General features: G+C 37.2%; 1 protein-coding gene across 2 annotated transcripts in view; it reads left to right on the forward strand.

Moving 5' to 3' along the window:
* Nucleotides 1–266: 266 nt before the first annotated feature.
* STYX (serine/threonine/tyrosine interacting protein) overlaps nucleotides 267–13,311 on the forward strand; it is a 31,575-nt gene continuing 18,530 nt past the window's right edge. For both annotated transcript variants that reach the window (XM_024734788.1, XM_024734789.1), the window contains exons 1-4: nucleotides 267–618; nucleotides 5,693–5,725; nucleotides 7,327–7,380; nucleotides 10,686–10,783. In XM_024734788.1, coding sequence (XP_024590556.1) covers nucleotides 562–618; nucleotides 5,693–5,725; nucleotides 7,327–7,380; nucleotides 10,686–10,783 — 242 coding nt within the window. In that variant the 5' untranslated portion in view covers nucleotides 267–561. The remainder of the gene's footprint in view (nucleotides 619–5,692; nucleotides 5,726–7,326; nucleotides 7,381–10,685; nucleotides 10,784–13,311) is intronic.

Genomic DNA, 13,311 nt, shown 5'->3' on the forward strand with positions numbered 1-13,311 from the left:
AGTCGTATTATCCCGCTCCTCTTCCCAGGACCGTCCTTCGTGCTTTCCCTCCTACCGCAGTCTCGCCTCCTCCACACCCGGTGAGCTCCCGCCGCGGCGCCTCCAGGGCCCCGCCCCCCCGCGTCTGCGCTCTGGCGAAGGGGTGGGGCAGCGGCGCTCTGACACCTGGCGGCCGCGGGGGGCGGGCCGAAGGCGAGCGTGGGCTGGGATTGGCTGGGGCGGCGCGGGGAGGGCGGGGTGGAAAGAGGGGAGATGGTTGTAGGGCTCGTGTTGGTGCGGGAGCCTGGGCGGCCTTAGGGGCGCGGAGACTCGGCGGGGGAGGGAGGCGGCAGCAGCATGGCGGCCGGGCACGAGCCGCCCAGCCCTCCTCTTCCCGGCTGTCGTCGCCGCCGCCGGAGTCGCTGGGACCCTTTAGTCTGCGTGTGTTAGTTGTAAGCCCGCTGCCTCCCCGTCAGTCCTCCGGTCTACCTTCCCTCCCTTTCACCGCCACTGCCAGCCCGAGTGTCGGGCCGGCGGGCAACTCCCACTCCCACCCCACCCACAAGCCCGCGGGCCGGGACCATGGAGGACGTGAAGCTGGAGTTCCCCTCGCTCCCACAGTGCAAAGAAGACGCCGAGGTGAGTCTGTCAGTGACTGCCACGCACAGGCCTCCCCCTGTGGCTCCTCAGCCGAGGGGCGACCCCAGGCCCCAACCGTCGAAGCCTCCGGCTCCCCGGAGTCCTGTTGCCTCTTGAGGGCGTCCCGGGACCCAGGGGCGGAGCCTCGCACTCCGGGGCTGTCAGCCCAGACCCCGGTCACTGAGTTCCTCTTCTCCTGAGTCTCCGGCGCCGGAGCCGGGTCTGGTCAACTGAATTCAATGAGATGAGCAAAAACAGCCCTTTCCCCCCAGGTTTGGCGTCGAGGCCTTACTTGGAGTAAGGTTCCCCTTTTATTGCCAAAGCAATGCGAGGGTAATGTTTTTAATCTTTTGAGGGGTAATCTTTGGTGTCGTCGATTCACTTGTGGGACACACGGCCCCACGTGTGGAATAGACGTGGGCCCTGAACTTGCTAAGTGTGCCTTCAAAAAGTTTCCCCGAAGTAGTTGGTTTGTTTTGGTTTGGTTTGGTTTTTGGTGTTTTTGAGGCAAGCCGTGACCAGCAGAATAAATGTCACAAAGCTAGCTCGTTCGAATCAGAAAACTTCAAAACCTTGCCCTTTGGAGGGAAGTTAATATGGGGAATAAAATTCTTTATAACTTGTTCTCCTGATTTCTAATTTGGGGTTCTTTTTACCCCACCTTACTTCTTCCTTCCCTAACGTTTGTACTGAGTTTTTTCCCATCTATTCCTAGTTTAGAATACTTTATGGTATTGCAGAATACTAAATTAGACTTTTTCTGAAGACTCAATTATAACAGAACAATGATATTCAGATATGCTTTAGTAGGATCGGGAAAGAAAGAAATCTAAAATCTCTATTTTTAAGAGATCATTCAGTTTATACCAAATATTCATTCTATTGAATGTCTTCATTTGTGGTTCACGTTTTTTATTGGCAGTGGATCTTTTGCTTGTGATAATAATCCTTGAGAATTTCATGTTTTAAGAGTAGACTCTTAAATAGGAAAAAAAAGTAGAATTTAGGTTAGGTTAAAAATGAATTTACACTTTTTTCTTTGTTTCATATGGAATAATGTGAATGAGGAGTATGCTTTTATATCCTCAAAATGATTCAGAAATTTCATCACTGGAAGCCACCTTAGAAATAATGTAGAGCATTCCTACTTTTAAAGTGAAGAAATTGTAGCTTACTAAGAATAAATGATATGCCTAGCACAAGACACAAGTGAGGACCTTGGTCTCCTCATTCTTAATTCATTGTCCTTTTTACTACACCTCAATTCTTCCCTGTTCTAATCTTAATAGTTCTAGTTTAAAATGTTTACAGACTTTGTATTTAATCTTTTATTGTGTAAATAATATATCTTATCTTTGCAAAGATTATAAAATCTTACGAGGAATATAGCTTCTTTTCTGTGTCGGACAGAAGTAATGCTTAAACCTAGTACATAATGATATTATCTACTGAAAGCCAGTTCATTCCTTATTTCACAGCACTGGATGTTTGTTATCTCTCGGTTACAAGTGACAAAAACCAGAGGAGCTTAAGCAAAAAAGAAAAGAAGTAACTAAATCCAGAAAGTTTGGAGTGCAGCTGGTCTCAGGGACTTGACTAGATGGTATTATAATGCATCAGAGCTGCCTCTGCCTTTCATTAGTGCTTGTCTCTACTTTCTGTCAGTGTCTGTTCTTTTTCTTGGGCTTCTGCACAGGTATGGAGTTTGGCCATCAGTTGCTCGAGGGTCATATGCTTACAGCGTACACACTGAGGAACAAAAGTGCCTTTCTCTAAGCTTCAGTGTTTAAAATCTAGAAGATTGGCCCAATTTAGGTCATATGCCTATCCTTTGGATCAGTCAAGAGAGCCAGGAAGGGGTGAATACAGTGAGGGGTCCAGTCTAGGTCAGATACTCACTTTCTGCGCTAGGGGAGTGAAGCTTATCATTAGTAGCCTTCCCACCAAAACCATAGGAGCATTTCATGAAAGATGGAGGATGCTTTCTGGACAGACAAAACTGTAAATAACCATTAAATAGGGCATATAGTTACTCATGAAAAACTGACTAATAAAACAATGTAATTTTCTAATTTCCAGTGAGATACATAAAATGGCAAACAGTTTTTCATGGTTATGGTGACCAGCCAGCATAGTTCCTCCACATAGAAAGCACTACCAATCACAATCCAAATCTTGCTTAAGTAAAAAAAAATTCAAGTACAGAGATTTCAGTGAAGGCTGTTAATGATTGTTGTGATCAGGCTATGGTAGCTTGATGATCCTGTCACTTCTGTAAAAATATTACTTCCAAGTTTTGTGAAATACTGGTTAGAGCACTCTTTACAGGATAGTTGTTAGCAGAAATTTAGCTGTGTTTAGATGGGTTTCCAAAAAGATCATCATTCCTTTAAAACTGTTGTGATTTCCCATTGTTTTTTTTTTTAAACATCTTTATTGGAGTATAATTGCTTTACAATGGTGTGTTAGTTTCTGCTTTATAACAAAGTGAATCAGCTATACATATACATATATCCGCATATCTCCTCCCTCTTGCATCTGCCTCCCACCCTCCCTATCCCACTCCTCTAGGTGGTCACAAAGTACCGAGCTGATCTCCCTATGCTGTGCAGCTGCTTCCCATTAGCTAGCTATTTTGTAATTAATATCTGCCATCTTTGTGGCTGTGATTTAGTTGTATCGCTTTTCATGGTTATTCATTTCCTCTTTTTTTTAAAATGAATTTTATATTGCGAGTTCATTGGAACCTATCTGTTTGAATTATTTCTGATCTAGGTTTAAGGTATGTTCCTCCAGAGAGAAAATGCATTTGCTTCTCCCAGGAACCCATGGACACTTTTTACCCAAGACCACTTGACATTAAATTTTCACTTGGCCTCACAAAGATAATTGCATTCTAATGCCAAACCTTAGTGAAGACCAGATTGGTTAGGAAGACCCCACCCCACTACTACTACCACCACCACCACCTACTCAGAACCAAAGCTAGGAAAGGCAAGAGTACTCATTTTTATGGGGCTGAAGTGAGACCCCACTCCCACCACTTTATCTTTCACTGAGGGTATTGCCCTTTGGGGGTCCCAGCTTTTTGGTCATGATCTGACTTTGAGCAGGTCCTAGGCTTTGTCTCATGTGCCATGCCATTTAAAATTAAGTCCGTCATGAGGATGTGTAACAACTAGAACTCCCATACATTCCTGGTGGGAGTGTAAATTGCTCTTCTAAAACTTTTGACAGTGTCTAGTAAAGCCAAATATAGGCCTACTCTGTGATTTAGTCATTCCATTGCCACTTATATATCCAAGAGCAATAAATGCATATGTTCACCAAAGAGCATATAAAAGAGTTTTCATTGCACCTTTATTCATAATTGCCAAAACCTGGAAGCTACTTAAATCTCCACCGACAGGAGAATGAGTAAATTGTGGAATATTTATACAATAGTATAGTGCACAGCAGTGAAAAGGAACAAACTACTGACATACGCAGCAACATGGATGAATTTCACGGGCATTAAGTTGAGTGAGATAAACCAGACATAAAATAGTACTGCTGTATGATTCCATTTACATGAAGTTCCAGAACAGACAAAACTAAAATCTATAGTGATGGAAGTCAGTGGTCACCTCTGAAAACAGGAGATATTGACTGAGAACAAGAATGAGGGAACTTTCTGGAATGATGGAAATCTTCATCTGAGTGGTGATCATATGGGTATGTATGTTTGTAAAAATTGATTGAGCTCTACATTCAGATTTGGGCATTTTAGCACCTCATTATAAGTTCTTTTATACCTGCATTTTAAAAGAACAGAAAGAAATATAAGGCCATGAAAAGACTAGCAGATCTTCTCAGTATGCTCTGTTTCAGGGCTTACTACCCTTGCTGGTTTTGTGCTTTCTTGTGTTTATGAGTGTGTCTCTCTGGGGATTTCCCTCACTTCTTAGTTCAGCTATGCATTGAAAGATACCTTTAAAAATATATTTTAACAGGGCTTCCCTGGTGGCGCAGTGGTTGAGAGTCTGCCTGCCATATTTTGTTTCTCTATTTTTAAAAAAATGCTGACTTTGTAGGAGTACTATTCTCTCTTTCCATTACAGAGATACATTTCTACCTTAGATGTTAAAGATACTTTTCTGACTTGGGGAATCTGGATGGAGGGTAAAGGGAATTCCTTGTACTATTTTTTCAACTTTTCTGTAATTCTAAAATTATTTCAAAATACAAAGTTTTTTTTTAAACTTTTTGCAGTTTTAACTTTAGAAACCTAATTACTGTTTATAATTCTGAGTTTTAAGCAACCAAGCTAGAAACTTTTGGAATGTAGTCCATTTACAAATGAGGACTATCTGTACTATATTTGATTCTTCATTTCAATTCACTGTATTGCTTTTTTCTTTTTCTTTTAAAATATTTTCTGTCTTTTGCCATTTTGCATTATTTTCCAACTTCTTTATCTTGGTCTGCATTCCAAGAATGAACTCTGTACTTTGGTGAAGTGTATCTGTAAAGGAACTTGAACTAGACAGAATCTTAAGCCCAAGTGAGATATGGGAAAGGCTGTTTGATGAGCATCTGGCAGTTTAGATCAGGAATGGCAAATAAATACTTACCACATTCTGTTCTTCTTTCATCATTGCAGATGTTGCTTAATGACCACAGCACTCTTTCCTTCCTTGAGTCTTTCTCCACAGGGTTTTAGCTATCTACTGCCAGTTGATTAGAGTTGGCACGAATGACAAAAAGTGTATTTGACATCTCTGATTTAGAGGATCATTTTTGAGAGAAACTTCTGGAATACCTATCCTTATAATTATTGAACTATTCCATCCATTATAAAGTATAATTTTGGAAGCCCAGTTATTTAAAGAATTACCTTAATCGTTGTTTCTTGTCACTTAAATTTTTAGGTGTTTGTGAAGCCAATTGAATCAGCTGTTTTTATAGACCATTCTATAAGTATAATGTATTTTTAAAAAAGCCATACACTTGTATATCACATCTTTAACCTTTAATTGGGTGACATTTTTCATATTGTTATTTACTTTTCTTATGTTTTCCTTCCATTTTTAAGGAGTGGACCTACCCTATGAGACGAGAGATGCAGGTATGACAACCTTCTCATTTATTCCAGCCAGCCCGTGTTACTGTTACTATCATTGTTAAATAATTTAACCTAATTTCACAAAGGATTTGAGTCCTGTTGACTCATGATCTGTAGGTTCATCACTGAGTATTTTAAATATTAACATATTTAAAGTTGATCGTGGCTCTTAAAAAGATGGGAGATGAAATTTCTTTCTTAGATTAGAACCATGGACATAGTAATATATGTTTGTGCTTAATGAGTCACTTTGTCTTTCTTCATCTGAAAAATTGGGTACAATATTTGTATTATTTCTGAAAGCAGTTTACTTTCTGTGTTTGTCTAGCTTAGATAAACTCAGGAGAGTTGACTGTAAAGCACATCACCCTTTTGACTAATTGCTCATCTTTGTGTCTGATTCCCAGTCAACTTTCATAGTGAAGTTCTCCAGAAGATTGAGTTGAATACTCACAGTATGGAATGAATGAATTAGTGATAGCTAACCCACATAGCAGTACTTTTTTTGTTTTGCATTTCAACTTTGCTACTCCCAAGATCAAGCAATGTCTCCCCTTCTCAGGAATCCCTTGACTTCTAAAAATCTGTTTCCTTTCTCTTTTTGTGAAAATTCACTTTTTAAAAATATGTGATTACCCATGGGGCATTTTACTTGGTGCTACGGGGAATGCAAATATGAGTAAAATTTAGTTTCTGTCCACAAGAAGCTATTAGAAGAAATCACACCTATACACAAATAATTCTGATGTCCCATAGAACTGAACTACAAAATTATATTAGTATATAGAGTATGATATATACTCTATATACTAAAAACTTTCTATATTGAATTCACATAGAATTCACACTGAAAGCTTTCTATATTGAATTCACATAGAATAAATTTTAATTCACCATTCAGAAGTTACTTATTTAAATTGCTGAAACTCTGTCAATAGTCTTTTTTTTTAAGCTTTGCAAAAATACTTTACATGGGTAAAAGTTGTAATTGTTTTATCTTGTACTACTTTTGATTTGACTGAATAAGGTTTTGTGTAATTCCAAAGGGATGATTTTCTTTATACCTATTTTATTTCTAAACTATAATAGAGAATAGAAATAAAATTACGGGTGTTTTAGTAATCTAAAAGACAACAAATACAATATAGTAATTCTACTCAAACTGCTTATAAAAAGCACAATGGAGGGCTTCCCTGGTGGCGCAGTGGTTGAGAGTCCGCCTGCTGATGCGAGGGACAGGGGTTCGTGCCCCGGTCCAGGAAGATCCCACATGCCATGGAGCGGCTGGGCCCGTGAGCCATGGCTGCTGAGCCTACGCGTCCGGAGCCTGTGCTCCGCAACAAAAAAAGCTCTATGGAAGTTCAAATATCTGACTTTTCAGAACTACATTTCAACTTTAAATATGTCATTTGATTATATAAAGCACACCTGCATTTCTCTTCCCAGTCATTTGCTCAGTGTGGCTAGAAAATACTCCCTAAATAACAAGCTTTTTAGCAAATTATTATAACAGCTATGAAAACACTCAGCTAATCCACTTATATGGTACATATTTTGTATAGATTTAAATTGCTGATGGTAAATAGCTCAATTTTTTTTCCTAGGAAATTTTGCCTGGATTGTTTTTAGGCCCATATTCTTCTGCCATGAAAAGCAAGGTAAGAACTTTAGATTAGATTCATCAAGAGACCTTATTAACCAACTATTTGGAGTAAAATTTTTTAGTAGAAAGAGTTTTATTTGAGGAAGGGTGCACCGATATAGCATATCAACAGTAGTTGTCACTCTGGAGCACCTAGTTCTTTCCAAATTTTACTGGACCAGTGATTCTCATGTTTAACCACAAATCACAAATGAGTTTTTGTATTTTTTTCCTCGTGAAATCCATGTATTTAAAAGACTTACTGAAAACTGACCTTTAATAATTTATTTACCCTCTAAGATACTAGACATCTGTAATTGCTAATCATAGTTTCTGAAAAATATGAGATACAATTAAATCACAAAATAAGGTAATTTAACATTTTAGTTAAAGGGTAAGAGAGTGTGTGTGCACAGTGTATACGAATGCACTCATACACAGCCACACACTTTAATTGAAGTGACTCAAATCTTCTGTTCTTCCAGACTTTAGAGGTCTGGATGTTCCAGGTTGTAAAGTATTGTACTATATATCTAGATGTCCTATATAGTTAACCTGAAATGTATTTCTTCAGTTACACAGTTACAAGGGTAGATCTCATTCAAATATAGGTAACAGTGTTATTGTCACTTCTAGAGGATTCAGCCCTATGAGTTATGACAGTGCTAATTCTCTTTGAATTATAATGTGAAACATTGTGTCACAAATGTTTTCCCTAATAACCTGCCTATTTAGAAGTCAGTGTTCTTGTGTCTGATACTTACCTGCAGTAGGTTTTATAAAAACTGTAGAATTTAAAGCTTTTATGAAATAATTTGATGTATTTACGAATTTTAGGTGATTGGGAGTTTTTTAAAGTTAATGTCATTCCTTTTGGTACTGGAAGGCTTTTTGACTGTTGAGGACTATCTAAGAGTAACCCTAGTCATTTTGATGGCCTACAGCTAAGTTGGAAAGGTGGGACGTTGATAAAATATGTAAATAAATACTAAGGAAAGAATATGGTAGATAACTATAGAATTAACTGTGACTTACTTTGTAAAAACAAAGTTATGCCCAAATAATGTAATATTCACAAATACTGGCCTTCAGGATGATTTTAGACTATTTGCTTTTTGTATTCTCACTGCACTTTATAAATATACCTGTTATACTCTTTCTCACATTAATTTATAAGTGTTTGTTTACAGATCTATCGTCTCAAAATCTCTCCCCCCTAATTTCACCATAAGTTGCATTGGACTGAAGAAAAGCTTCTATGGCAAAATTTGATTATTTCCCACCATGAGTCATTATAGTACAGCCCATATTTCTTTTCATTTCATCATCCAAAAAAGTAACAAAAGAATAACGGAGATAAAGAAACCTTAGGGAATAAACTCCTGTTCTAATAAACTCGCTTAGTTTAGCCTATCTTTTATTACATTCAAATACAGTTTTAATAAAAGGGACATATTTAGGCTCCTTGTAAGTAGTGAACCATTTCTTTTTCTAAAATTTTTCTGTTGTTTCTAGGTATGAGATAAGGTCATAATTTGCTTTGTATAAGTGAAATTCTGTTGAAAAGTAAAAACTATTTTGTGTGCTATTACTTTTGGGTTCTATCTTAAGGTTTGTTTTTCACTTAGTAATCTAATGTGCCTTCCAGGCTTGTTAAAACATGTTTTGATCCCTAATTTTATATATGTCTTCTTGTAGTTTCCCACATTAATAGAGTAGATATGAAAACTTCACATATCATAGATCAATCATAAACAAAGGAATGAATATTGAATTTACTTTGGAGTTTCCGTAAATGTGAATACGGAACGTTGATTTTTTTTTTAAGATTTTTTTTTTAATGTGGGCCATTTTTTTTTTAAGTTTTTATTGAATTTGTTACAGTATTGCTTCTTTTTTAATGTTTTTTGGCTTTTTGGCCACGAGGCATGTGGGATCTTAGCTCCCCGACCAAGGATCGAACCTGCACCCCCTGCATCGGAAGGTGAAGTCTTAACCATTGGACCACCAGGGAAGTCACCATTGATTCATTGTTAATCCTACCAAATGCTTACCTCCTTTCCCCTGTCTCAGGATATACTCAGAAAATACAAAGATAATTTAACTCTAATCTATGCCAGACATAGGAAACCTAGCTGCAAAAATTAACATTTAAAAACCACATTTTCGGGCTTCCCTGGTGGCGCAGTGGCTGAGAGTCCGCCTGCCGATACAGGGGACACAGGTTCGTGCCCCGGTCTGGGAAGATCCCACATGCCGTGGAGCGGCTAGGCCCATGAGCCATGGCCGTTGAGCCTGCAAGTCCAGAGCCTGTGCTCCGCAACGGGAGAGGCCACAACAGTGAGAGGCCCGCATACAGCAAAAAAAAAAAAAAAGTCACCTGTAAATTTCACTGAAACCTATAGTCACTTGCAAATAAAAATTATTTGATAGTTCTTAGAGTTGTCATGTTAAATTGTTTTAAATGTAGAGCCCAAAGGCACCACAGAATATAATATACTTTGGAGTTGCCAGTTTTAACTTTAGAAGAATTTTTAAACCCTAAAAGGTTAATTAGATTTTGTGAATTTTATAACTTAATTCTGGCTTATAGTAGAAAAAGTGTACTGGGAGAGGCAGGGAGTAGTCTAGAGATCAGTGATGTTGAACAACTGCTTATGTCATAGTAGTCCTCTCTAAAAAATAAAAATTGTAGTCAATATATGTAACTGCCATTTACTGAAAACCCTTGCTGTGTGTCCCAGGCAGTATGCCAAACATATTTTCTTATATAATTCTCACAACCACTCAAGTGAATAGGTAGGGTTTTCCTTATTTTCGTGTGAGAAAATTGAGCCACAGTGCTCAGATCATTAGCAGAGCTAGGATCTAGAGCTTGGGCTCTCATGACTCCAAAGCCCATGCTTTTAACCACTATATAGTATTATAAATAAATAATAAAGAGTATATAACTGTAAATTATAAATAAGTAATAAAGTATATTACACAGGATACAAAGGTCAAAGTGTACAATAAGGTATATAATGAAGGTATAGTATTGTTTCCCAAATAAATTATCTTTAAGGTCATATCAAGCTCTGAAATTATAGATATAAAATAATCCTGTTAGCCTTTTGAGGACATGTAGTCCTTGAATCATTGAAATATTTTGCTGATCACTTCAGGTATGTTATTATGAAATTAGCTTTGATCCCCTGTACTTAAAGCTCAGATGTGGCTACATTAGTTCTAAAGTTGAGTCCTGTATATTTTCAAATATCTGTTTTACAATAAGATGATGTTTTGTATTTTAAACTATTTCTCTCCCTTTTTTTTTTATAGCTACCTATACTACAGAAACATGGAATAACTCATATAATATGTATAAGACAAAATATTGAAGCAAACTTTATTAAACCCAACTTTCAACAATTATTTAGGTAAGAATTGTTGCTATAATTTATAAAAATGTTAAGGGTAGCAAACATGTAATGTTTTTATTTCAAGTTGATTTTATTATATCGGATTTTTCTCCTGTATATATATGTTTTATAAAGATGGGTCATACAGTACATCATTTAAAGAATAAACTTCCTTTAAAATATTTTTTAAAAGTAATTCATGCACAGGATGTGGAATTCTAAATGTTCAAAAACATGTATACTGAAAAGTAGGTTTCCCTATTCCTGTCCCCTAGATACTCAATTCTCCTCCCTGCAGGTATCCGTTGTTTTTGAGTACGTTTCCAGAGCTATGTTACATATATAAACATATTCTTACAGATCAAGTTAGCCTTTTTTAAAAATTATGTATTTTGGAGATGGCTTCATATTATTTCTTAGCTGCATTCTTCTTTTTTTTTCCCCCCACACTGCACAGCTTGCGGGATCTCAGTTCCCCGACCAGTGAAAGCCCAGAATCCTAACCACAAGGCTACCAGGGAACTCCCGCATTATTCTTTTTAAGTTGCACAGTAATCCGTTGTATTACTGTACTAAAATTTATTCAACCCATCTCCTCTTGTTGGACATTTAGATTGTTTCCAGACTTTTGCTAATGTAGTGAGTATCCCTGTATATATCATTTAATTCATATGTGAATGCATCAATAGGATAAATTTGTAGAGGTGGAATTGCTGGATTAAAGAACGTGAGCATTTAAATTTTAATAGATGTTACAAATTGCCCTCCAGTGAGTTGTATCAGTTTACATTCCCACTGTGAAGTAAATGAGAGGTACTCTTTCCTTGGTATCTCTCTACAACAAAATTATAAAACATTAAAAATTTTTCCCAATCTCCTGGAGTAAAAAAGGTGTCTTGTTGTAGTTTTAATTTGCCTTTCTCATTTATCTTAAAATGATGAGGTTGAGCATCTGATGGTTTTTAATGTTCTTTGTTTTAGCTTCATTTAAAAAAATAAAGCATATATTACACATGATACAAAGGCCAAAGGGTCAAAAAGATATATAAGGAAAATGTCTCTTTGCTCCCCTAAACCCAGCTACCTAGTCTATCTCTAGCTAGGAGGCAGCTGCTATTAACTCTTTTTTTTTGATATCATTCTAGAAATATTTGTATAAAAGCATATATGTTAAAACTGTTTTAATGTTCTGCTTTATTGTTTGTAAAAATGAAAGCAACCTGAATGTCCATCAGTATAAGAGACTATAAAATATACTGTGTGAATACACAGTAGAATACTGTAACCATGAAAAAGAATGAAGTATTTCTGTGTGTGCTGATACGGACTAATCTTCAAGATTTATTAAATGAAAACAGCAAGATGCAGACCCATGTGTTTAAAAATATATGCAGTACATTAGGCATATATTCTTGTATGTGCATAGAAAATTTCTGGACTGACAGACTAGAAACTTGATAGTAGTTACTTCTGAGAAGGGAAATTTAGGGTCTGGGATGGTAGAGAGACATTAGGTTTCATTGCAGATGTCTTTATACCGTTAGAATTTTTTATTGTGTGTACACATTTTTCAGTTAATAAAAACTAGTTTTAGGGACTTCCCTGGTGGCGCAGTGGTTGAGAGTCCACCTGCCGATGCAGGGGACATGGGTTCTTGCCCTGGTCTGGGAGGATCCCACATGCCGCGGAGCGGCTGGGCCCGTGAGCCATGGCTGCTGAGCCTGCACGTCTGGAGCCTGTGTTCCACAACAGGAGAGGCCACAACAGTGAGAGACCCGCGTACCGCAAAAAAAAAACAAACAAAAAAACTAGTTTTAAAAAGGGACTATCTGTAATCTAAAATAAAATAGATTTAACTTTTTCTAATTGCAGAAGAAATACTTGTTCTTTATAGATATGTTGGAAAATACAGAATGACACCAAGAAAAATATTTTAAAAGTTATCCATAAATACACAACCCAGAGGAACATAACTTTAACATTTTGGTATATTTCCTTCTAAACTTTTTCTGCTGTATATGTGTATTATGTATACACACATATAGACTTGTGTATATTAAAGAAAATGAAAATGTTATATTTTAAAATGCCATACTACATAGCTTTCTAATTTGTATAGAATTTTTGTTTTTAGTGCCAAAATGTCCTGGATACAGCTTCTGTGTGATAAGCTCTGAATTTATTGAAGTTGCTGCCACCAAAATGATCATTAAAGCAATATTGACTTTAAATTTTATAACTTAATTACTTAACTAAGTTGTGTTAATAAACAGGTGGTGTTGGATAGGTTAGAAATGGAAGTTTTTATTTTTTATTTTTGGCCGTACCACGCGGCTTGCGGGATCTTAGTTTCCTAACCAGGGTTCAAACCTAGGGTCCCAGCAGTGAAAGCACCAAGTCCTAACCACTGAACCGCCAGGGAATTTCCAGAAATAGAAGATTTTCACAAATTAAGGCTAGTATATCAAAATGACTTATTTTAAATGTTTTTGAAGGTGTAAAATTCCACGACAGGTGGTCTTTTGTTGCTTGTTGCTCTACTGAAG

The sequence above is a fragment of the Neophocaena asiaeorientalis genome, unplaced genomic scaffold, assembly GCF_003031525.2.
Source record: "Neophocaena asiaeorientalis asiaeorientalis breed wild unplaced genomic scaffold, Neophocaena_asiaeorientalis_V1.1 scaffold547, whole genome shotgun sequence".
Classification (NCBI taxonomy): domain Eukaryota; kingdom Metazoa; phylum Chordata; class Mammalia; order Artiodactyla; family Phocoenidae; genus Neophocaena; species Neophocaena asiaeorientalis.